We start from the raw sequence: 22,665 nt of genomic DNA, 5'->3' as shown, positions 1-22,665 counted from the left end.
ATTATTTGCATAAAAATCCGGGCCCTACTAATGATCATCGATTATTAGAAAATATATCAAACGAGGACAATGACCCACTGCGCGTTCTAAATTTAGACGATAGCACTATAAAAGCATTAGGTCTGTTTTGGAATCCGTTTGACGACGTTTATCAATATAAAGTAGACGATAATTGCAAAAACAATACAGAACGAATTACAAAACGTATAGTGTTATCAACGATAGCGACTATATTCGACTCACTTGGTCTCGTCGGACCCGTTGTCGTCGTCGCCAAAATATTTATGCAAAAATTATGGTTAGCACGTATAAATTGGGATGATCTTGTAAGTACAGAACTAAACGAAGAATGGCAAAACTATCAACAAACGTTGCCAGAACTTGAAGAAATCCACATTCCAAGATGGATAATTGGTTGTTCTAACGTCTTAGTCACACAAATACTCGGTTTTGCTGACGCGTCGACAAGAGCATTCGGCGCGTGTTTATACACGCGGACTACAGACGAATTGGACAATCACTATTCCAGGCTTATAGTCGCAAAGTCAAAGGTAGCTCCATTAAAAGTAGTCTCTTTAGCACGTTTGGAATTATGCGCAGCCGTTCTGTTAGCTCGACTAGCTGATAAAATAATACCGCGATTAAATATTACGATACACGAAAAACGCTTTTGGTCTGATTCGACCATAGTGCTAGCATGGATAAATTCGCCTTCAACACGTTGGAAAACATTTGTAGCACATCGAGTCGGTGAAATTCAAACGTTAACAGCTGCAGCAGAGTGGGGATAAGTCAAATCAAGCGACAATCCGGCAGATATAATTTCACGTGGTTGCAGCCCAAAGCTATTAAAAGACAATACTTTGTGATGGGAAGGTCCAGTTTGGTTTAAATCAAATGAAAATGAATGGCCTAAATCCTCAATCGACGTATTATCGCTGAACACCGAACTTCCGGAGATAAAGCGTAAACCGGTAGCACTCCACTCGTCCATAAAGGAAGAATTTTATTTATTAAAAAAGTATTCGAACCTGAGCAAATTATTTCGAGTAACAGCGTATTGTAAGCGTTGGTTCGAACGCATAAGAAATAAAAAAGTTAATTTCACCGATATCAAACTCGACGTCACCGAAATAGCTGCTGCACGATTAACAATAATAAAATTAGTTCAACAACATTATTTTTTCGAAGAGATAAACTCATAAAATCCAAAATGTATATCAAAACAACGAAAATTGCATTACTGCGCCCTTTTTTAGATGAACAAGATGTATTACGCGTTGGCGGTCGCATTAATAAATCAACAACTATACATTTCGATCAGCGAAACCCGATATTATTACCAGCTAAATCAGAATTTACAGTAGCATTATTTCGTAATGAACACGAACGTCTATTACATGCTGGCTCGCAAGCGCTCTTATCGGCAATACGAGAAAAATTCTGGCCGTTAAATGGTCGTAATATAGCGAGGCGTACGGTGCACCAATGTGTTATTTGTTTTCGTTCAAAACCAGTGACGTACAAGCCGATCATGGGAGATTTGCCACGCGATCGTATTGAACCGGAACGCGCGTTCAAAATATGCGGCGTTGATTTCGCCGGGCCAATTATGATTAAAACCAGTTTAAGGCGAAACGCACCAATGACAAAGGCATATATTTGCGTATTCGTCTGTTTCGTGACCAAAGCTATACACGTCGAGTTGGTCGGCGATCTAACTACGAACGCCTTTTTGTCCGCTTTACGAAGATTCTGGTCGCGACGAGGAATATGTAATACAATTTATTCCGACAACGGAACCAACTTTGTTGGAGCAAACCGACAACTAAAAGAACTACGTGATTTATTTTTATCAAAGTAGCACATGGAACTTGTGCACAAAACTGTCACGGAAGTGGGAGTAAAATGGCAATTTATTCCCCCCAGAGCACCACATTTCGGCGGGCTCTGGGAAGCCGCCGTAAAATCGGTTAAGTATCATTTAATAAGACATTGGAGAAATGCTTTTTTTACTTACGAAGAATTGAATACCGTGTTAGTTCGCATAGAGGCTAGCCTAAACTCACGCCCTTTGACTCCCATGTCCTCTGATCCTAGCGATTTAAATGTATTGACACCCGGTCATTTTTTAATCGGTAGTTCTCTTACCGACCTACCGGAACCAGATCTTTTAAACATTACGCCAAACCTTCTCCGACGTTGGCAACGAACTATTCAGGTGACTCAGCAAATATGGTCGAGGTGGAGCACTGAATATTTAAGTCAACTTTAAGGTCGCTCAAAATGGTGTAAGTCAAAAGGTCCGCCGCTGAAACCAGACACATTGGTCCTGATTAAGAAGACAATCTACCACCTCTACAGTGGCAATTGGTCGAGTCACAGAAGTTTACCCTGGAAAGGATGGGGTGATCCGAGTAGCGTTGATCCGAACCAACAAGGGAGAAGTCAAGCGTGCCGCTCGTTCTTTATGTTCGTTACCGATAAAGGACGACAATTAATATATATATATATATATATATAAGTACTAATTAGTAATAATTTAATACAATTTATCAATCTATTGTTATTTTTTTTGTAATATGTATGAATTCTAAATTTAATTTGTAATATGTGTAAATATTTGTATTCATGTAAAAATTTTACGTCAGCGTAAAATGCTGGGCGATATGTTCAATACTTGATATAGGTAATAAAAATATTGAGATAAGTCGATATCGGTCGGCGTCGCCGTGCCGAGTTGTTTTATCTTCAGTTTACCGTCAACTTTAGTGAAGACTCATTGTGGTGTTTTTCAACTGTCAAATGGTAAATCCAAACCGTCTTTTTAATTAAATATAACTGATGTGGTTAAAGTAAATTGTTTAAATAAAAAAAAGGCATTATGTGTACGAATCGTTAAAATACAATTTAAAATTTTTCTTTATTTTAACTAAATATTCTCACAAAGGTGCCTCGACACTTATTGAATTTTCTTAATTATGTTGCAGTATTTGATAATAAACAAAAAACGCCTCCAAAACCAAATAAATCAAAAAATTCTTCTGGTATGTAAAAATAATTACCTAAATATACCTTCTATGATGTTATATTTTTAAATATTTTAAATATGATATTATATAATTTCAGAAGATCAATTTAAGGAACTCATTTTACACAATCTTTTAGTATTAAAACATAGCATTAAAAACATTAATGAAAAATTGACATTGGTTATTGAAAGACAGTTTACACATAATTATAATGTTGAAGAATCTAACGATCTTACATTGGACTATTCCAGTTTGAACTGCTTATTACCAATTGATGAAGAAGATACATTAAACAACATAGAAGAGCAGTTAGCTACAAAATAAAAAATACTATACATCATTGGTAAGTAATTTCGTTGAACACAATTTTGTATAAAATAGATTTTAAAAAATATAGACAATTTTTTAAATTAAATTAATGGTTTTTGAAACAATTATTCAAGTACGATTATTTTGACTAAGTCAATCACAAATTTAATTTGATGTTTACAAAATGTATAACAACTATAATATATATTATTCATATTTTCATCATACATTCATGCCTAGTTTTAAATATGATAAATAATTTGTACCTATATGTAATTAGTATCTGAACAATTTTTTTTTCTGTACTTTTCTAATTCTACGTGAAAAATTATAGAGAACGGTATTACTTTTATTTTTATTTTTTTCATTTTTTATGGAGATACTGGCCTTCGAAATGTCGCAGGCGGCTGTGGTATGGAAAAGTAGGCGTGTCTATTTCGTGACGTCACTCCGCATTACGACGGCTGCCGCCAGTGCAGCGACAACGCGCTAGACGTTGTTTACGCGGCAAGCCGGCTAAGTAAGTTGCTAGTAAGAAGCAACTTAAGTCCAACTAGGTGCTAGGATTAGGTTTTTTTTATGAGGCTGATTAGTTACATAATATAATAATATAATATAACAAAAAAACACAAATTAGTGTTTATAGACTGCATATAATAATAATTATGTACCTATTTCACTATTTATCCATAACTTAAACCTAGTACTTAGGTATTTTAAATATACACCTACGTCCTACATATTATAATAATATAATATTAGGTATAAAACAAACAATATATAGGTAATTTATTGGGAGCAGTGTCGCAATGGCCATGGCGAATAGTAATACAAATAGTCTAGATTAAGAGACGAGTAGGTATCAGGGCTGGCGCTAGCTTTTGAAAGCCCTTGGTAAAAGTATACTGCAAGCCGCGAGGCCCTTTTATACTAGAAACAAGTAGGTACATGTTTTAAGCTGCAAGGCCAAGGACAATGGCCCTTAGAGCTCTGCTAGCCACAACATCCACCGCCTTGCCAACACTATTAGTATTACAGTGGTTTTAAAAATAGATTCCTACTTGAAATTCTGTATGATGAATGATGATTAAACGTTTACAATAATATTATTGATGTTTTGTTTTAATGTGTGACAGTGATAAAATATTGTTTTTCTATTTCACATTAATCTTAGTTTCAATCTAATGAACATTTTCTATCTTTATTTTTTGTGTGTGAACAATTCTTTGTGGTATAAAACAGTTTATTTTCGATCTTAAAAATTATAATGTCAACTAAAATGTTTGATAAAGCTTGTTCTAGTAATATACCCAAAATAAATATATACATGGTTAATGACTTTATAAAAAACAGTGATTGTTTTAATGATCCTGAGCTTAGAGGATCAAAAGTCCAAGGTAAGTTTGACATACATTAAATTAAGTTATGCATAAATTAAGTTCCTACCTACTTACTAATGTATATTATAGATCAACACAGAAAGCTATGGTGATTCAGCTATTGGATATGTAGAACTACTGCGCAAAGGAAATATTTGTTTAGTTAAAGAACAATATGTCCAGAACATAGAATAAGACAGAAAAATTATAAGGTAGCTTTAACTGTGGACGAAGAGGAAAAAAAATTGTAGATGTTAATTGTGATGACTGTGCAGCTTCATTAGGTATAAACTTTTATATTATTAAATACTAATAAATTATACCTAATTATTTAAAAGTATATATTTTAAGTATTATGGTTAAAATACATATTATTTATGTAAAATTATATCTAATTTCAAAAATAATTTTTAAGAAAATATAATTATTATTCTTTCTTATTAAACTCAGGTGGATGTAAACATAGCTTAGCATTTCTTATGTATTTACATAGAAAAAGTGAAGAGTCATCAGTAACGTCAGTTGATTGTTATTGGAAAAAACCAAAGCTATCTGGTATAGGAACAAGTATTAAGTTTATGAACACTAAAGACTATTTCCACCAAAAAATGTAAAAAAACAAACCAATTAATAAAATAAAAGTTACAAAATTGTTTGAAGATGTAATAGAATTGGGTAGAAAAAATAATATAAACTGTCAATTAGGCCAGTACAACTATTATTTGAATGTAATATCAAATTTATCTATACATAGATTAATGTCAGATTTTAGAACACAGCAGCAAATTAATACAGGTTATGGCCACATTTATTTTAAGATTTTTAAGATTTAATTTTATCACTTAAAAATAATATAACCTTATAATTTTTATTTTTTCATTCAGTTGTCAAATGTTCAGCATTCATTCTTTTATCAAAAGTTTTATACAATCAATGGTGGAATATTACAAAAAATAGAAAGAGAAACACAAGATCAATCCATCAATAATAGTTGGTTTGAAATGCGATATGGACAGATCACTGCATCCAAGGTATATGAAGCATCTAAATGTAATACAACAGATGGTACTCTGGTTAAACACATTTTAGGTATCTCAAAGATAAAATTAACTAAAGCAATGAACAGAGGAATACATTTGGAAGAACAGGTTAGTCTAATATTTAAAAATGTAAGTAGATTCTGTAATTTATTTTTCATTACACTAAATAATATCATTTATGTTTCAGGTTATAAAACAAGTAGAAACACTTGTAGGCTCTAAAATTAAAAAAACTGGATTGCTTATTGATAAGAACTTTCCAATATTAGGAGCATCAGCTGATGGTCTAGGAGAAGACTTTGTCTTAGAAGTAAAATGTCCTACAACTCATTCTACATTTTTAAATTATGTAGATAATGCAGTTGTAAAACCAAAGGTTTATTTATATTAAAAATATAAACCAATAAATAATTATCTTATTATTATTAATTTATAATATTATGTATGTTGTAGGTACTATCTCAAATACAAATTCAAATGCATATACACGAGATGTGGAAAGGAATTCTAGATATTGCTGACCCTGAATTTGAAAAGAATAAAAAAGTTACCATTATAAATATTGATTATGATAAACAAATGTGTGATACTTTAATTGAAAAATGTTGTACATTTTGGGAAAAAAATATACTTCCAAAATTATACTAGGTATTAAAATTACAAATTAAATTAAATATTAAGAACATTTTACATTGTAATATAATAATTTATTGTAAAAGTCAACAAGGATTACAATAATTTTAAATTAGAATACACTTAAATTAAAAATTACTTATGTAAAAAAAAAAAAAACTATTAAATACTATTGTTTTATAATTGGTTGTTGAAAATTTATTAACCCACATGCAATAGTTATAATTTCATCAGTATTACATAATAATTGACAGTTAATAAGTGCATGGGGTTTTAACGTTTCAAATTCTCTTAATCGTCCTATTACACGTTCTATATGAATACGAAGGCTAGCAATACGTTTAGTTTCTAAAACATCATCTTTTGTTGACTTAGAATTTTGTGAAACACTAGGAGGCCTTATGAGAACACAATTAATTTTATTTAATAACACATCAATACATTTAAACCCACGGTCTGCCATCACAGATGTATTTTCAGGAACAAGATTTAAAAAATTACTTTTCTCTACTATCAATACATCAGTACATTTACCATTAAAACCATCTGATATAAAACTAATAAATCCATCTGGAGTTGAAGATATAAGGTATTTTAATGTGTTACATTTTTTATATTCCGACCATGTTAGTGCTTGTTTAATAGGATCTGATGGTTTTGGTACTTCTATTTCTAAACAGTCTATAATAGATTGAACAGATGAATAACGATAACGAAAAGGAATAGGTAAAAGTTCTTTTATTAATTTTTTTTTAGGCCAGTATATAAATTGCTTAAAAAAACAGAAAGTTTAGGTAAAGTTTTATGAAATAGTCTGCACACTAAACTTTCAGATATTCCAAATATATCTCCTAATCTTCTGAATGAATCATTCAGTTTTATTTTCATTAAAGTTATAAATATATTTCTCTCATCTAGTTCTATATGAGAACTTATTAATTTAATTAAATTACATTTATACCATTCTTCATTGAGACCTATACATGCTTTTGGATTACTACTAATATTGTGTAAAGTTACTTCATAGGCCATTTTTTTAAATCGTTCATTAGTATATTCAAAATCTAAGTTAAATGAATTTTCACTTTCAATAGAACTAGAAAGAGTTAAAGCATCCGATGTTTCTGAACTGTTATCATTAGATTCTGAGGCTGAACAATAGTTTTCTTTTACATATAAATTTTTAGTATTACAAGATTCTAAAAGGTTTACTTTAATAGGTGGACAAGCTACTGTTTTAAACATAGTTGAATTTTCAGATAATTTGCATTGAATTTTTTTGGATCTTGTGCTTTTTAAATTGTTTATATTGACTTGTACACCAACATCACTAGTTTTTATATTATGCATCACACATTCTTTTTGCTGTAAATCAATTGTATTATTTTGATCATCAATACAGATCTCCTCAGATATATTATCACCTATAATTGACAATAAATTATTTTGTAAAAGTTTCCAATTTGTACCTAAAATGTACACAATTATTTAAAATTATAAAACTTTACTTTTATTTAAACTATATTCGTTAACTGCATTTTCCACATCTAATTTTCTTTTATTTTTTAAAAATAATGGACGATTTAGAACAGTAGAAGATCTTTTTCTATCCAACTGACAATCAAATTTATGTGGAATGACACCTTTTTTCAATATAAGTCTTTTAAGTCCCATTAACTTAAATTGAACATAATTTTCTAGATCATTTTCAATCTGAAAAAAAGCAGGATAGTGATTTACTTTGACACTTGAAAATAAATTCTATTCATTTTTTTTTTATTTTTGATAAAAATAATTGAATTTTGTTCTATAAAGTATTTAAATCTAAAATTGTTAATGCAATTTTAGAGCCTTATTAAGGCCAAGAACTAAAACTTATGTTGGAGATATTTAAAAATTGACTTTACATAGGCATTCTTTTAGTCTATATAGAAATATTAATTTATACTTAACATATTTTTACATACATCAAAATGATCTTCGCAGCAAGATAAGTGTGATTTATCAGAAACATCTTTCTTGTCACGTCTTGCAGCTTTCAACCAGCATCTTCTCAATTTTTTAGACTCGGGCACATTTAAAAATATTTTATCTGGTGTACTTACACTTGTATTTTTACATAGTGGAACAAAGCAGTATTTATAAACGCTATTTTTAAGTTTATCTGTTGCCATTATGTAAAATTATTAAATATTAAATGACAAAAATTAAATTATTAAAAATAAAGTGTTTTTAAATTTAAGTACATTGAAAATCGTAGTGTTAAAGATGTACTCAACAGTCAACAAATAATAAATAATAATAATATTGAGTGCGAGTAGTGCAACGGCATGGCCGCATGGGTAATAGGACATGCGGAGTGACGTCACAATTAAATGGCGGGAAAAACGCCGTTTTTAAAAATACGTTATCTCGACCTATACTCAACAATACTCCTAAAAGTGGTCAAAATGATTTTTTTTTTTTTGCGTCTTCGAAATCTTATTTTGAATATTAAACCAAACACCTTACATACTATTTCATTAAATATTTAAGTACTGGTTCAGATGCTAATTAAATACTTGTTAAATAAAATCTGTACCACCGAAGTCAAATTATGTAAGTCACAAAAAGCACATTTTACAGGAGAGAAAAAACAAAAAATATTTTTTGCAATGGACTTAATTGTATATATACTATATAGGTACTGCAAACATATTATTTTGTATTACTTTTCTTATGTATCACACTGGACGTACATTTCTATACTCCTATCATAGTTTAGGACTTAAGTTAGGTAGTATATACTTCTTACTATCTATGAATTTATTGTTAATTGGAATTAAGTTAAAATATCATTAAAAAAATCACAAAAAGGATTAAAGAACTATAACTCAATATTTGAAAAATTGGACTTGTGTTTTAGTTGATCAATATCTTTTAAAATTGTATTTATATTATTTACATGATATATAGCTAGGCTAGGTAAGCCTTATATAGTATATATGTATATATATGATTGTAAAAATGTTGAATATTTTTTAAATAATAAAGATATTAATATTATACAATCTGGCCAGCAAATCTCCGTCTAATTACGTGAGTTATATTGTTTATTACCGTATTAGTATTTATTATATGTTTTATACAAATATTATATTATATATTTATTGTTGAGCCAAAGGGGCTATATTTTCAACACTATTTTTACCTGTTGGGCCAGAAGGGCCGTAATTTATTTATTATATTATTGTTTATTATATTATATTTTATTTTCCATTACCAATTTGAGTTACCATTTTTATTAGAGTTACCTATCCGTTTTAGCATTTAAGAGTACACACACACCTATATACACACACAACACAGATAATACACATAATTACACTACACGCATTACGTAGCTTGACAGTTTTTGCCCGGCGATCCCGACCACTGCTGTTCGAGCTATTACACCACTACACACCCAGCTAGTCCTCCATAACATATTTTTTAGACCTAAGTGTTAGTGGTGAGCAACATTCATAGGTGTCCGGGGTGCACGTATTATCGTCATACGCTCCCGGCCCGTTCATTTGGTGACCTCGACGTGATATTTATATATTATTTAGTTGTTTGTGTGTTATTGCGTTCTGAATTGTCTTGGTAGTGGCAATAACTTATATTTATTCATTTATAGTTTATACTTAAATATTTGCAACATTTAAAGGTTTATTAGTATATATATATATTTATTTATTTGTCTCTTTCTTTTTGGCGTAAGTGCTCAATTGTTTAGTATCGAATGCATTCTTTCTGAGCTGGTTTTTATTATTATTTATTATTTTAAGTTATTTGAAATATACTTAAAGTCGTTATGGAGAGCGAGGGTATCCAGAAGGATATAGCAATGTTAAAAAGAAGGCGTGGGGTAATAAAAGGTTCACTTACCAGGATCCGTAACTTTATTAGAGATTTTAATCCAAGAGATCAACCCATATCTCTGTTAGAATTTCGCCAAGACGAGCTACCTCAAATTAACAAGAAATTCGACGACGTACAATCTCAAATTGATTTAATCTCAGAGGACTTTGAGCAAGAAGAGCAGGAACGTAACACATTTGAAACCGAATATTTTCATATAAGATCTCAGATACAGGAATTAGTTAACACAGAAAAGTCGTTTAATAGTTATACAGTGCATAATATATCGACTGAGACTGCATGCTCCTCGAATCGAGTCCGTCTAGCTCCTATATCGCTTCCTAGCTTTAATGGCGATATACAGGAATGGGCATCTTTTTTTGATTGTTTTTCTGCGCTAGTTCATAATGATGATAGCTTTTCTGCCGCGCAAAAATTTCATTATCTACGTACGAGTTTAGGCGGTACAGCATTGGATATGATAAGAGCTATACCTATGACGGAAGCTAATTACAACATAGTGATTGAGCGACTCAAACAGCGATATGGTAACAAGGGTTTAGTTATACAATCCCATATACGAGCAATACTTGATAGCCCACGGGTGAAAAATGCTGGGGCTTCTGAGCTCTAACAGTTGCACTCACATGTTTGTTCACACGTAGCCGCCTTGAAAGCACTCAATCAGCCAATTGATCAATGGGATGCTTGGTTAGTTACAATAGTTACAGGAAGACTAGATATAGCTACTGCACAGGCTTGGCAGTTAAGTTTTCAGGATACTGAGCTCCAGAGGTATGAAGAATTGGAAAAATTTCTAATAGGACGATGTACAGCATTCGAGACCACCGAAGCGTGGAATACAGAATCTAGTGAAGAAAAGGGGTCAGTTATGAAGAAATTTGGTAAGGTTACAAACATGAAGAGAGCATTAGTCGCAACAGAATCGAAGAAAGTAATTACTTGCGCTTGCTGCTCAGGAAATCACAGACTATTTCATTGTGAACAATTTAAGGAATTAGACTTATCCGCTCGTATGAACTTAGTGCGACAGTCTCGTTTTTGTTTTAATTGTCTTGGACCATTTCATGCTGCAGATACCTGCAGATTCAAGTTCTCGTGTCAGAAATGTAAGCTTAAGCACAATACTTTGTTGCATTATGAAAAGGTCGATGAATCTCAAGGTCCAAATAACACAGAGCGACGTGCCTCCTGCTTAGTTACATCCATTACACAACCGCAAATATCAGTACTCATAAGTAATGTAACCAAACATGTATTTTTGGTAACTGCTATCGTTCACGTAAAAGACAAGTTTGGAAGGCTGCGTGAGTGTAGAGCTTTACTTGATAGTGGATCTCAGATAAACTTCATCTCTAAGAGTTTATCAAACTTGCTCCAACTACCAGGAAGGAAAAGCTCTCTTCCGATATGTGGTATCGGTGCTAATCAAGTTCAAGCAGCGTCTTGCATTGATCTAGCAATTCAGTCCAGAACAAGTGATTATAAGGTGGATTTAACTTGCTATGTGTTACCAAGTATTGTTTCTGACCTAGCCGCTTGTCCCACACCCAAGGAGGGGTGGAAGATTCCGGAAGAGGCATTACCCCAACTTGCAGATCCAGAATTCTATAAGAGAAGACCTGTTGATTTACTCATAGGTGGCGGCGTGTTCTTTGATATCTTAGGAATGGAGCGAAGATCATTCAATTTGGAAGCACTATGGTTGCAAGATAGTCAGTTTGGATGGATTGTTACCGGTGAACTTCGTGCCACATGCTTAGTCGGTGTCAATTCCTTTGGTGCATCTCTAGAAACTGATTGGAAGGCTATACACCTAGAAGAAGATATGATCTATGGTCGATTGTCTAAAACAAATGCCAAAATTTTAGAAGAAAAAGAAGTTGTGCAACATTATCATAGTACTGCAATCCGCGACGCTGATGGTCGCTTTGTTCTTCGATTACCAATAAAAATGAACGCGGATAAACTTGGAGACAGCATAACAATGGCAACATCACGATTTCTGAGTGTGGAAAGACGAATACAAAAGGATCCATACCTACGCACAGAATACATAAAGTTTATGCAAGAATATTTAGAGATGGGACACATGCAGGAAGTTTGCAATGAACCAACCATTCCCTCGAATTCATATTACTTGCCACACCACGCTGTTCAAAAAACCTCAAGCCTAACTACAAAGGTAAGAGTAGTTTTCGATGCTTCCGCTAAGTCCTCTTCAGGTATATCACTCAACGATATATTAATGCGCGGCCAAACGGTCCAGGAGGATTTATTTGCAATATTGACTAGGTTTAGAAGACACCAACATGTGATAACATCAGATATTGAAAATATGTTCCGTCAGGTTGCCATAGCCGAACCTGATTGGGATCTTCAACGAATTTTATGGTGAAATGACCCCAGCGAATCTCTTCGTACATATCGATTAGTGACAGTTACGTACGGCACTACTCCGGTGTCATATATGACCACACAATGTCTGAATTAACTAGCTGAAGAATTCCGTGAGGATTATCCGAAAGCAGCAGCAGTCATAACACAGGACTTCTATATGGATGACTTGATGACAGGCTGCGATACCGAAGCGGAATGCTGTCGTTTACAACAGGAAGTCAGCATGATACTTAACTCAGCCAAATTACCACTCCGCAAATGGTGTTCAAATTCACAAGCTGTGTTACAATGTATAAACAAGAAAGAGCAAGATCCACTTTTCACTTTAAATATAAATGACGATGATACTGTCAAATCTTTGGGACTGTGTTGGAAACCGATCGCTGATGAATTCCACTTTCAAATAACACATGTTCCAGAAAACTCCAAACTTACTAAAAGAACAATGTTGTCGCAATTAAACAGGATATTCGATCCGTTGGGTTTTCTCGCTCCAGTACTCGTCAAGGGAAAAATATTTCTCAAGCAATTATGGCAATTAAAAATTGATTGGGATACCCCATTACAAGAGGACCTTCAAAAGAAATGGTGTTCATATTACGAAGATTTACAAATACTTAAGAGCTTGTCAATACCACGAAAAAGTATATTCAGCGTGAGTCAACAAATTGAAATGCATGGTTTCGTTGGAGGCCTATGGGGCCTGCATTTATGTCCGATCGTTAGGACATGATGGGATATGGCATTCACAATTGTTGTGTTCGAAAACGCGAGTAGCTCCACTTAAGGGTATAACTATTCCACGTTTAGAGCTAAATGGAGCGCATTTGTTAGTACAGTTAGTTGTCAAGATCTCTGATGCTTGGGAGGTAAATCCGCAAGAATTCAAACTCTGGACTGATTCCATGGTCGTATTATCCTGGTTGAATAGCGACTCCAGTCGGTTAAAGACATATGTATCGAATAGAATCACCCAAATATTAGAAGTATCTAGTGCTTCTCAATGGCGACATGTAAGGACAAATCAAAACCCTGCCGATATAATCTCCCGTGGAATAAGTTCTCAAGAGCTAAGCACATCAACAATCTGGTGGCATGGCCCTTGTTGGTTATCTCAAACACCAGATTGTTGGGATTCCCCATCCGTGCAACCAATATTAATGGACGAACTCCCTGAACAACGACCATTGCATTTGGCGCTATAAGTAACGAGCCCACTCAAGGACTTCGTTAGCAGTTATTCTAGCTGGCCTAGGCTTGTGCGTGCAGTTGGATGGATTTTAAAATTTATTGAATACATCGGGTCAAAAAGAGAAAAGCCAACAGCTAATTATCTCACTATTCAAAACCTCAGGGCCGCTCAAAGAGCCTTACTCCTGACAGCTCAAGAAGAAACTTTTGGTAAAGAAATAGCAGCATTACAACAACGTAAAAATGTGCCTCACCACAGTAAGTTGAGGTCCTTAAATCCCTTATTAAAAAACAAGTTATTAGTCGTGGGAGGTCGTTTAGAGTATGCAATGATACCAGAAGAGCAGAGGACGCCAATTATTCTACCAGCTGATCATAGAATAACTCGGCTAATTTTTACAGAACATCATCGGAGTTTACTGCATTGTGGTCCATCAGCACTTTTAGCAGACATAAGACGCCAATATTGGCCGGTACGTGGAAGACTCATAGCCAGATCAGTAGTCAAGCGTTGTGTTGATTGTATCAGAGCAAAACCGAAGTTTCAACATCCCTTGATGGCACCACTGCCTAAAGAAAGAGTCATTAGCACGCGTCCTTTTACAAATACGGGCGTCGACTTCGCTGGTCCATTGATAATACGAAGCGGAATTCGCGGGAGACCTGGAAAAAAGGCTTGGATAGCAATATTTGTCTGCTTTTCCACCAAGGCTGCGCACATAGAAGCAGTGGAGGACTTAACATCTAATGCATTTATTGCCTCACTTCGAAGATTCTGCTCCAGGCGTGGAAAACCTGATAAAATATGGAGTGACAATGGTACCAATTTCGTTGGAGCTAACCGAGAACTGACCACATACACAAGGGGTATACAATCATTGTCAGCTGCCGAAGGTATTAACTGGCATTTTAACCCTCCATCCACTCCACATTTTGGAGGAATCTGGGAAAGCTGCGTGAAAAGCGCAAAGCACCATTTATCAAGAATCGTCAAGGATGCACATTTAACACTCAGCGAACTTCAGACACTACTTTGTCAAATCGAGGCGTGCTTAAACTCTCGCCCTCTTTCCCCATTAAGCAGCAGTCCAGACGATTTGGAGCCGCTTACCCCTGCTCACTTTCTTATAGGAGGTCCAATCACATTGCCACCAGAACCAGACTTAACGTCCCAACAATTAGTGGACTCCGAAGATGGAAGCTAGTACAGGCACTTATGCAGTCTTTTTGGATCAGATGGACCTCGGAATACCTGCCTCAGCTTCAGATCAGAGGAAAATGGACAATTGTAATTAAGCCATTGGCAATCGGTGATGTCGTAATTGTAAAGGAAGACAACATGCCCCCATGCAAGTGGAAAATGGCACGAATAACATGTCTTCACCCAGGAAGGGATAATCATATCAGAGTAGTTACCATACGAACTGCTAACGGTACAGAGATGAAGAGGCCAGTCCTTAAATTATGTCAGCTACCAGTTGAGGAAGAGTCAGAAGATTCCTGAAAATTACCATTTTCAACGGGGGGAGAATGTTGCCGCCGCAACATAATTCTGATAAATATAAAATAATATAAAATAATTATCGATATCGGACAGCTGGACACACACACACACTCACGTACGTCGTCCGTTATTGTTCTTGATTTATTATATGTGTCTGTGATTATTTTACTTTTATGTCATATCTGTTTAATGTTTAATTACCTATCGTATTATTGTCGCCGTGAATTATTAGATAATATGTTAAAAATTACGTACCAACGCGCTATCGGCCACCGTCCAATACCGGTTATATATTAATTTAATATTATATTTCATTATCATAGCCAAAGGCATAAGTTTTTATATTATAATTAAGTTAGTCTTCTCTCCAGCGTTGCTGTATAACGCCCTCGTCGTGCGCTAATCGCCGTCGGAAGTTTTATACACAAATCTTGGAACTTGTGCAGCGCTAATCGCCACGTTTTTTATTAGTAATTGTGAGCGCGAATCGCCACTAAATTTAGATTGTACATTTGTACTTCAATTATTGTTTTATAGGCGCTAATCGCCATTGTTATTATTATATTGCAAATCGTTGTGCGCTAATCGCCGCGATTTTGTTTGTACCTATTACATTAAATTATTATAGTATTATCGCATTTTTAATAGTAATTCTGATTTATATACGTGGGCCCGATTCCCCACGTTTGTGTTATATTATTTTTTTTCGTATTATTTAAATTGTTTTGTGTTGCGTGTGTGTGAAAATTGTACATTATTATATTATCGTAGGTAGCGGCTGGCCAGCAGTTCTCCGTCTAATTACGTGAGTTATATTGTTTATTACCGTATTAGTATTTATTATATGTTTTATACAAATATTATATTATATATCTATTGTTGAGCCAAAGGGGCTATATTTTCAACACTATTTTTACCTGTTGGGCCAGAAGGGCCGTAATTTATTTATTATATTATTGTTTATTATATTATATTTTATTTTCCATTACCAATTTGAGTTACCATTTTTATTAGAGTTACCTATCCGTTTTAGCATTTAAGAGTACACACACACCTATATACACACACAACGCAGATAATACACATAATTACACTACACGCATTACGTAGCTCGACAGTTTTTGCCCGGCGATCCCGACCACTGCTGTTCGAGCTATTACACCACTACACACCCAGCTAGTCCTCCATAACATATTTTTTAGACCTAAGTGTTAGTGGTGAGCAACATTCATAGGTGTCCGGGGTGCGTGTATTATCGTCATACGCTCCCGGCCCGTTCACAATCATTACATTATTATTTTATATTATTATTAAATATTCTATTAATTAATTATATTATTAAAATCGCTCTAAATATACCTATAAAAATATTTTTAGAATATTTTAATTAAAAAACTGAACTGCACAATATTCAACAAACATTTATCAAAGGTGAAGAAAATTATAAGAACAGTTTATCGGTGTTAAAAGAATATCTATTCAATACTAAACAATATTGGATCAATATTAAGGAATGTTGACAAAGTACTTAATGAACATTGATAATTTAAGATTTCTTAAACCTTTAAGTATATATATTTATTTCATATTGAGTTTCATTTCATTTCACATTTATACAATGTTAAATTAACATTAATTTAGTTGATGTCCAATTGATTGGCAATACTTATTCAGGGTTAAACCTTAACTTGTCTACATTGATTTAATGTTTTTTTTTAATACTTGCATGCTATGTGGGTATTAACCAATGACATTTAAAAAAAACAAGGTTTTAATGGTTTTATTGTTTTTTATGTATTATACCATATAAAATGTTAAATACGTTAACACGTATAAAACTTTTATACACAAATTTGCCCAACCCTGCTAATAATCATTTTGTTTTTAAATTACCTATGTTATTACTAAGAAAGCTGCACAACTTCAAACAAGAATGATAATATCTTAATGTTATTAAACTAAGTTCTGTCTAATATGTGTTTAGAGAGATGTTATTAAATACTTTTGATTTATACATTTATAATTTAGATATTAGATTAACCCATTTACGACCAAGGTTAATTTTTTTGAATAAAATTGATTTTTCTCCTATAAACTTATGTTATTGGATCCAAATGTGATTGAAAAAAATATTTAAAAAAAATATATATATACCATACAAGAGTTATTGAGTGTCCTATATATAGGACACTAGGCATATGAACAATTACAAATATTATCCTATTTTCATATATAAATATACCAATAAAAATGATTGAAATTTAATACATTTAATTGATAATTAATTATTACACATTAAATTAAAATTATGATAATGAGAGATTTACAATTTATATTTTTTGTATTTACTTAAGTACATACGAACATTATTTTGTGTGATATAAAACGTTACATTTTGCGTGGACACCAATATTGCACTTCATACATCTTGTCGTTGTTTTTCGATGGCATTGACCACACCGTGTTTGAGAGTCTTGGGGAATCAAATAATGTTCAAATTTGTCATATCTTATTTCCATAATAACACTGGATGGTTTCCCTCCACTTCGTCCTGGAGTGGGTTCTGTTTTGTAACGTGTCAGATATGAAATAACTATGCTTCTTCGAAATGCCAATTGATCCATTTTATTTTTATTATACATCCTATGAAGCTGCCATGCATTTTGAACGGCTAGGTCTATAATATATAGAACAATAGAAGAGTACCATTTTTTACCTTTGATCCCAATACGATATTGTGATATATTTTGGTCCATTCGATCACACCACCCATATTTTTGTTATAAACAGAAACGATATTTGGTTGTGAAATCCGTACTCTTTTTTTTCTGAAGTAGACCAGCGGTTTGCCACAGAAATAGGATCTGTCTCAATAGTATTTGAAGCTAAGCAGACAATGTTATTATCACGCCAACAGCAAATAAAACTTGCATTATTTGAAACAAAACTACAGCTAGACCCTCTTGGTTGTTTTTTCATTTTTCTAAAATCAATTGGACATTTCATAACTCTGTTTGACCGAATAGTACCTGTCGCACGAATGTTTATGGATTTGAGCTTTTCCAAAAGATTGACACTCGTAAAAAAATTGTCAAACACCAAATGATATGGAGCAGGTCGATGGTTTATAATTTGGTTGGCATAAGCTAAAATAACAGATCCTCCTAATCCGAAATCCGTTTGGTTGAACCCGGTATTTTTTCCTTGGTAAGGAGAGATCCATAATGCATATCCTAGACGCAATGTCCCAACCCAAACTTTAAATCCAAAACGAATTGGTTTTCCTCGGATAAATTAATAAATTAATAATTAATAATTAATAAATAAATCTATTGTTTTAAAATAGGTTGACCGCCATGAGCGTCTTTTCGGGTTCTCACTGGTGTAATAACGTGCTGAGCTTAGAGTACTGTTCAATCTTGGATGGCGAAACAAAGCAACACAATATAAAATTAATGTAACTTCATCAAATTTTAAAAAATAAAATCTTATCGTGTAATGTATATCACTCTTATGTAAGTCTAAGACTGCTTATATTCTAATTATTTCGTCCTTTTATATCTAAATCTGAGATCACGCCACTACATAAATTTCTGACAATGTCGAACCTATTTACAATCTGGCAATGACCTCTTGACATTTCAAACTTGTTATTTTACTAAAATAACTTAATTTAACTATTACATTATTTTATATAATATTATCTAATTCTATTTTAACTCACTAATGAGGATTACTAAACTGGTCTATCTCTTTTTTTTATTTTGAATGAAGAACTATTAAAAATCTGTACTCATGGTACAATAAGCTAAAGAGATATTTGAGAATTATAAACCAATACAAACGAATATTTATGTGTAACCCTATTATAATTTTACATGAAATCTTGAATTGGAGAAACTGTTCAGCAACAGCACTTCGGAGAGAAACTTTTTTTTTTTTTATTATTGATTAACGTATAGACCTGTGTATTATGATAACCAGTCTCTGGGCCACTTCCGCTGGAGTCTCCTTACCGTAACCCGGAAAGGAGTGTGATGAAAGATCTTTAATGAGTGGATTGGTGTGATTTTGTAGCCTTTTATGGAATGGTCTATCCCCTGACGCCACAATTTTTTTAATGGGTTTACTCAAATTTTATTTCAACAAAAAAATGATTGGATTCTGCTTAAAATTTATGTATGGGTTCAGTATTGCTTACATAACTTATCTACAGTAATTTTGGATAAATTCTAGCTGAGATCCTTAGGTTAGGTTAATAGAGTCTCATGGCGCTGATGAGTAACTCGTAAAAAAATTAATGATTGTTCCTAACATATTGAGACACTAAATAGGTTCTCAAAATATTAATTGTAATAATAACTGTCATTCCACAATTTCAATTGCCTGCCATGAGACTCCATATGAAATCTCGGGCAATCTTTTTTTTTATGAATTGAGTTCTCATAGAGTATCTCATTTATTAGGATTTTTAATGTGTAATTTAATTATACAGTGGGTCCACTACACGCCTGTTTTGATAGCACACGAAAAACATTTTTTTTAAGGAGTTATGGCATACTGAAAATTTTTGATAATCAACCACGTTGATTGATGTTATTACTTGATAATACAAATACAATATTATGATACTACAAACGTGAATCGTAATCGTAATTAGTAATCCGTTATATCCGAAATCGCATAGACAAACGAATTTATTTTGTCATGGTAATGTCACTGAAATACATAAAAGCGTATTATACATTTATACACTTATTTTATTGTTTACTAGTTATTTAAATTGATACATCTATCATGAATGTAAGTTACGATATAATTAATCAACTTTTAAACGATTCCGACTTCGAATTATCTGATTCTGATTCTGATGAATATAATCTAACTGATGATACCTACAATGATCCTGATTTTACTGTATGTAATAAAGACAATGATAGCCACACTACTCATGTATCAGAATCAAACGAATCAGATTTGGATGCTGCATTGCCAGGTCAAAATATCAATAATAATTTACCAATATCGACAGGTCGTAGGCCAGGACGTCCGAGAAAAACACCTTTGTCTACATCTACGACAACTCCAGTGAGAACATGACGTCCAGATGATAATGTTATTAACAATTATTCATTCAATCCAAATTCTGAAATAATTGGTATTAATCCTGATTTATTTGATGTATTACTAGATAGTACACCTTTCGATTTTTTTAAATTAATTGTTAGTGATGAAATAATTATAAAAATTGTCGAAGAAACTAACAATTATGCACAACAAAAATTAATTCAACCCCAATATCAAAATTTAGCCGCTTGTCGAAATGGACTCCAACAATAGTTGAAGAAATACAAAATTGGCTAGGCCTTGTTCTATGAATGGGTTTGGTGCTAATGCCAGAAGTAGAAATGTGTTGGAGCAACTCAACTTTGTTTTCAACATAATTTGGTAAAATAATAAGCCGTAATCGGTTCCAACTACTTACATCTATGATTCATTATCAAAACAATGAAACAGCTGATAAGAATAACCGTTTATATAAATTGGGTACTTTGATTGATGATGTGATGATAAATTCAAACAACTGCATGATTCCTTCAGAGATCATGACGTGTATTGATGAATCCGTCATACCGTTTACAGGAAGATTATTATTTAAACAGTACATTAAAAACAAAAGACACAAGTATGGTATTAAACTGTTTAAACTTTGCATACCTCCAAATTATACTATTTCTATTAAAGTTTATTCTGGCAAAGAAGCTACGGTTGATGGCAGTACAAACCTTGTGATGGAACTGACTGATCCATTTCTAAATTTTGGAAGAGCAATGGTTGTTGATAATTGGTACACAAGCATAGAACTTGCTGAGATACTTGGACAACATGACACATATCTTATTGGAACACTAAGAGCTAACAGAAAATCCAATCCAAAAGAAATAATTAAAAAAAAAATTAAAAAAGGGCGAATCATATAGTTTACGTAGCAATACTAATGTAATGATTATGAAATGGAGAGACAAGAGGAAGCTTCTTATGTGTAGTACTAAAACCTCTAATACAATGATTGACATTGAAAAACGTCGTAAGGTAAAAACAAAACCAATTACTGTACTAGAATATAATCAGGGAAAAAGTTCAATTGATCTTTCAGATCAAAAAGCTTCATATTCAAATCCACTACGTAGATCGCTAAAATGGTATCGTAAAGTTTTTATAGACATACTATTAAACATTGGTGTTGTTAATTCTTCACATTTATACAATTTTGTTACAAAGAATAAAACTTCTATTACATATTTTCGCACGTCTCTAGAAGAAAGTCTCATTAAGAAAAGCAATATTATATACAGATCATTAGAAAAAAATCATCCATTAGTAGCTGTAAAAAAAGGTAGGTGCTATAAATGTTATATGAAGACATTTGCAGAAAAGGGTAGAAAATATTCACAGGCACATTCCTTAAAAGTTAGAACTATGTGCTTATTGTGCAACAGATATGTTTGCCAAATTTGTTTCAATGACACACATCGCAGTGTTCTAGTATAGATTGATTTGTTATTATTTATTATAAAAATTATTTTGAAACTAAGTCCTAAATTTTCTTAAAAGAAAAAAAAAGTTCCTAAAGAGTAGGTAAACTGATGTAAAATGTTTGTTATAATTATAAGTAAATAATTAAAATTTTTAAATTGTATACTACCAATTTGAAACATGAATTTATACATATCTTCAAAATATTGTTAAAATTATTTTCAAACAAATTATATTATTTTAAAATTTATTGTGTACTACCATGGTTAAATTTATAAATGTATACACCTATTAATAGTTATATTTGATATAGGTACAGAATAATTTTGAGATTTTTATCTGGAATCTCAGTTTAAGGGATATTTTGATAACTACCAAAAAATTACTTTGCAGTGCTATGAGACCTTATTTGGGATCACACGTTTTAAAAATCCAAAAACCAATAAAAAAACTTTAAATTATGTGTCAATAATGTGTATGTAAAATTTTAAGTTAAAGAATTAAAAAAAGTACCCAATCATTAAATGGAAGTTTTTTAAAAAATCTAGTGGCAGGGAGTTAAAGTTCAGTGAAATCTCAAAAAGAATCTCATGGCAGCCAAGTTGTTAATATGTTGCAAAATATATTAATATGTGGTTAATGATGTTTAGATGCCTTCAAATAATTGTATTATTTTGAACTGTGAAACAGCATACAAGGATAAATCAACAATCCGATATTTGTTTTCCAGAGATGAA

The 22,665-nt window shown here is 32.5% G+C and overlaps 4 protein-coding genes across 4 annotated transcripts; all 4 read left to right on the top strand.

Annotated features, from left to right (window-relative positions):
- The first annotated feature begins 1,213 nt into the window (after positions 1-1,213).
- LOC126555421 (uncharacterized) lies at positions 1,214-1,864 on the top strand. Its single transcript, XM_050210343.1, has one exon. The coding sequence runs from the start codon at positions 1,214-1,216 to the stop codon at positions 1,862-1,864; it is 651 nt and encodes a 216-aa protein (XP_050066300.1).
- An 8,364-nt stretch (positions 1,865-10,228) lies between these two features.
- On the top strand, positions 10,229-12,694 carry LOC114131041 (uncharacterized). The gene is made up of 2 exons (XM_050210342.1): positions 10,229-10,823; positions 10,941-12,694. The coding sequence occupies exons 1-2, from the start codon at positions 10,229-10,231 to the stop codon at positions 12,692-12,694; spliced, it is 2,349 nt and encodes a 782-aa protein (XP_050066299.1).
- A 1,522-nt stretch (positions 12,695-14,216) lies between these two features.
- Positions 14,217-15,092, top strand: LOC126555420 (uncharacterized). The gene has a single exon (XM_050210341.1). It carries the CDS (start codon positions 14,217-14,219, stop codon positions 15,090-15,092), a length of 876 nt encoding a protein of 291 aa, XP_050066298.1.
- A 5,788-nt stretch (positions 15,093-20,880) lies between these two features.
- On the top strand, positions 20,881-21,372 carry LOC126555419 (uncharacterized). Its single transcript, XM_050210340.1, has one exon. The coding sequence runs from the start codon at positions 20,881-20,883 to the stop codon at positions 21,370-21,372; it is 492 nt and encodes a 163-aa protein (XP_050066297.1).
- Positions 21,373-22,665: the final 1,293 nt, after the last annotated feature.

Source organism: Aphis gossypii, unplaced genomic scaffold (assembly GCF_020184175.1).
Source record: "Aphis gossypii isolate Hap1 unplaced genomic scaffold, ASM2018417v2 Contig00842, whole genome shotgun sequence".
In the NCBI taxonomy this organism is placed as follows: Eukaryota; Metazoa; Arthropoda; class Insecta; order Hemiptera; family Aphididae; genus Aphis; species Aphis gossypii.
This window is presented reverse-complemented; position numbering and strand designations above follow the sequence as displayed.

Excerpts from the sequence above, each read along its gene's own strand:
- LOC126555419 (XM_050210340.1), top strand. The coding sequence starts at position 20,881 with ATGATTCATTATCAAAACAATGAAACAGCTGATAAGAATAACCGTTTA.
- LOC126555421 (XM_050210343.1), top strand. The coding sequence starts at position 1,214 with ATGTATATCAAAACAACGAAAATTGCATTACTGCGCCCTTTTTTAGAT.
- LOC126555420 (XM_050210341.1), top strand. The coding sequence starts at position 14,217 with ATGATACCAGAAGAGCAGAGGACGCCAATTATTCTACCAGCTGATCAT.
- LOC114131041 (XM_050210342.1), top strand. The coding sequence starts at position 10,229 with ATGGAGAGCGAGGGTATCCAGAAGGATATAGCAATGTTAAAAAGAAGG. Across the intron at positions 10,824-10,940 it reads GCGACTCAAACAGCGATATG|CCGCCTTGAAAGCACTCAAT; the intron begins GTAACAAGGGTT and ends GTTCACACGTAG.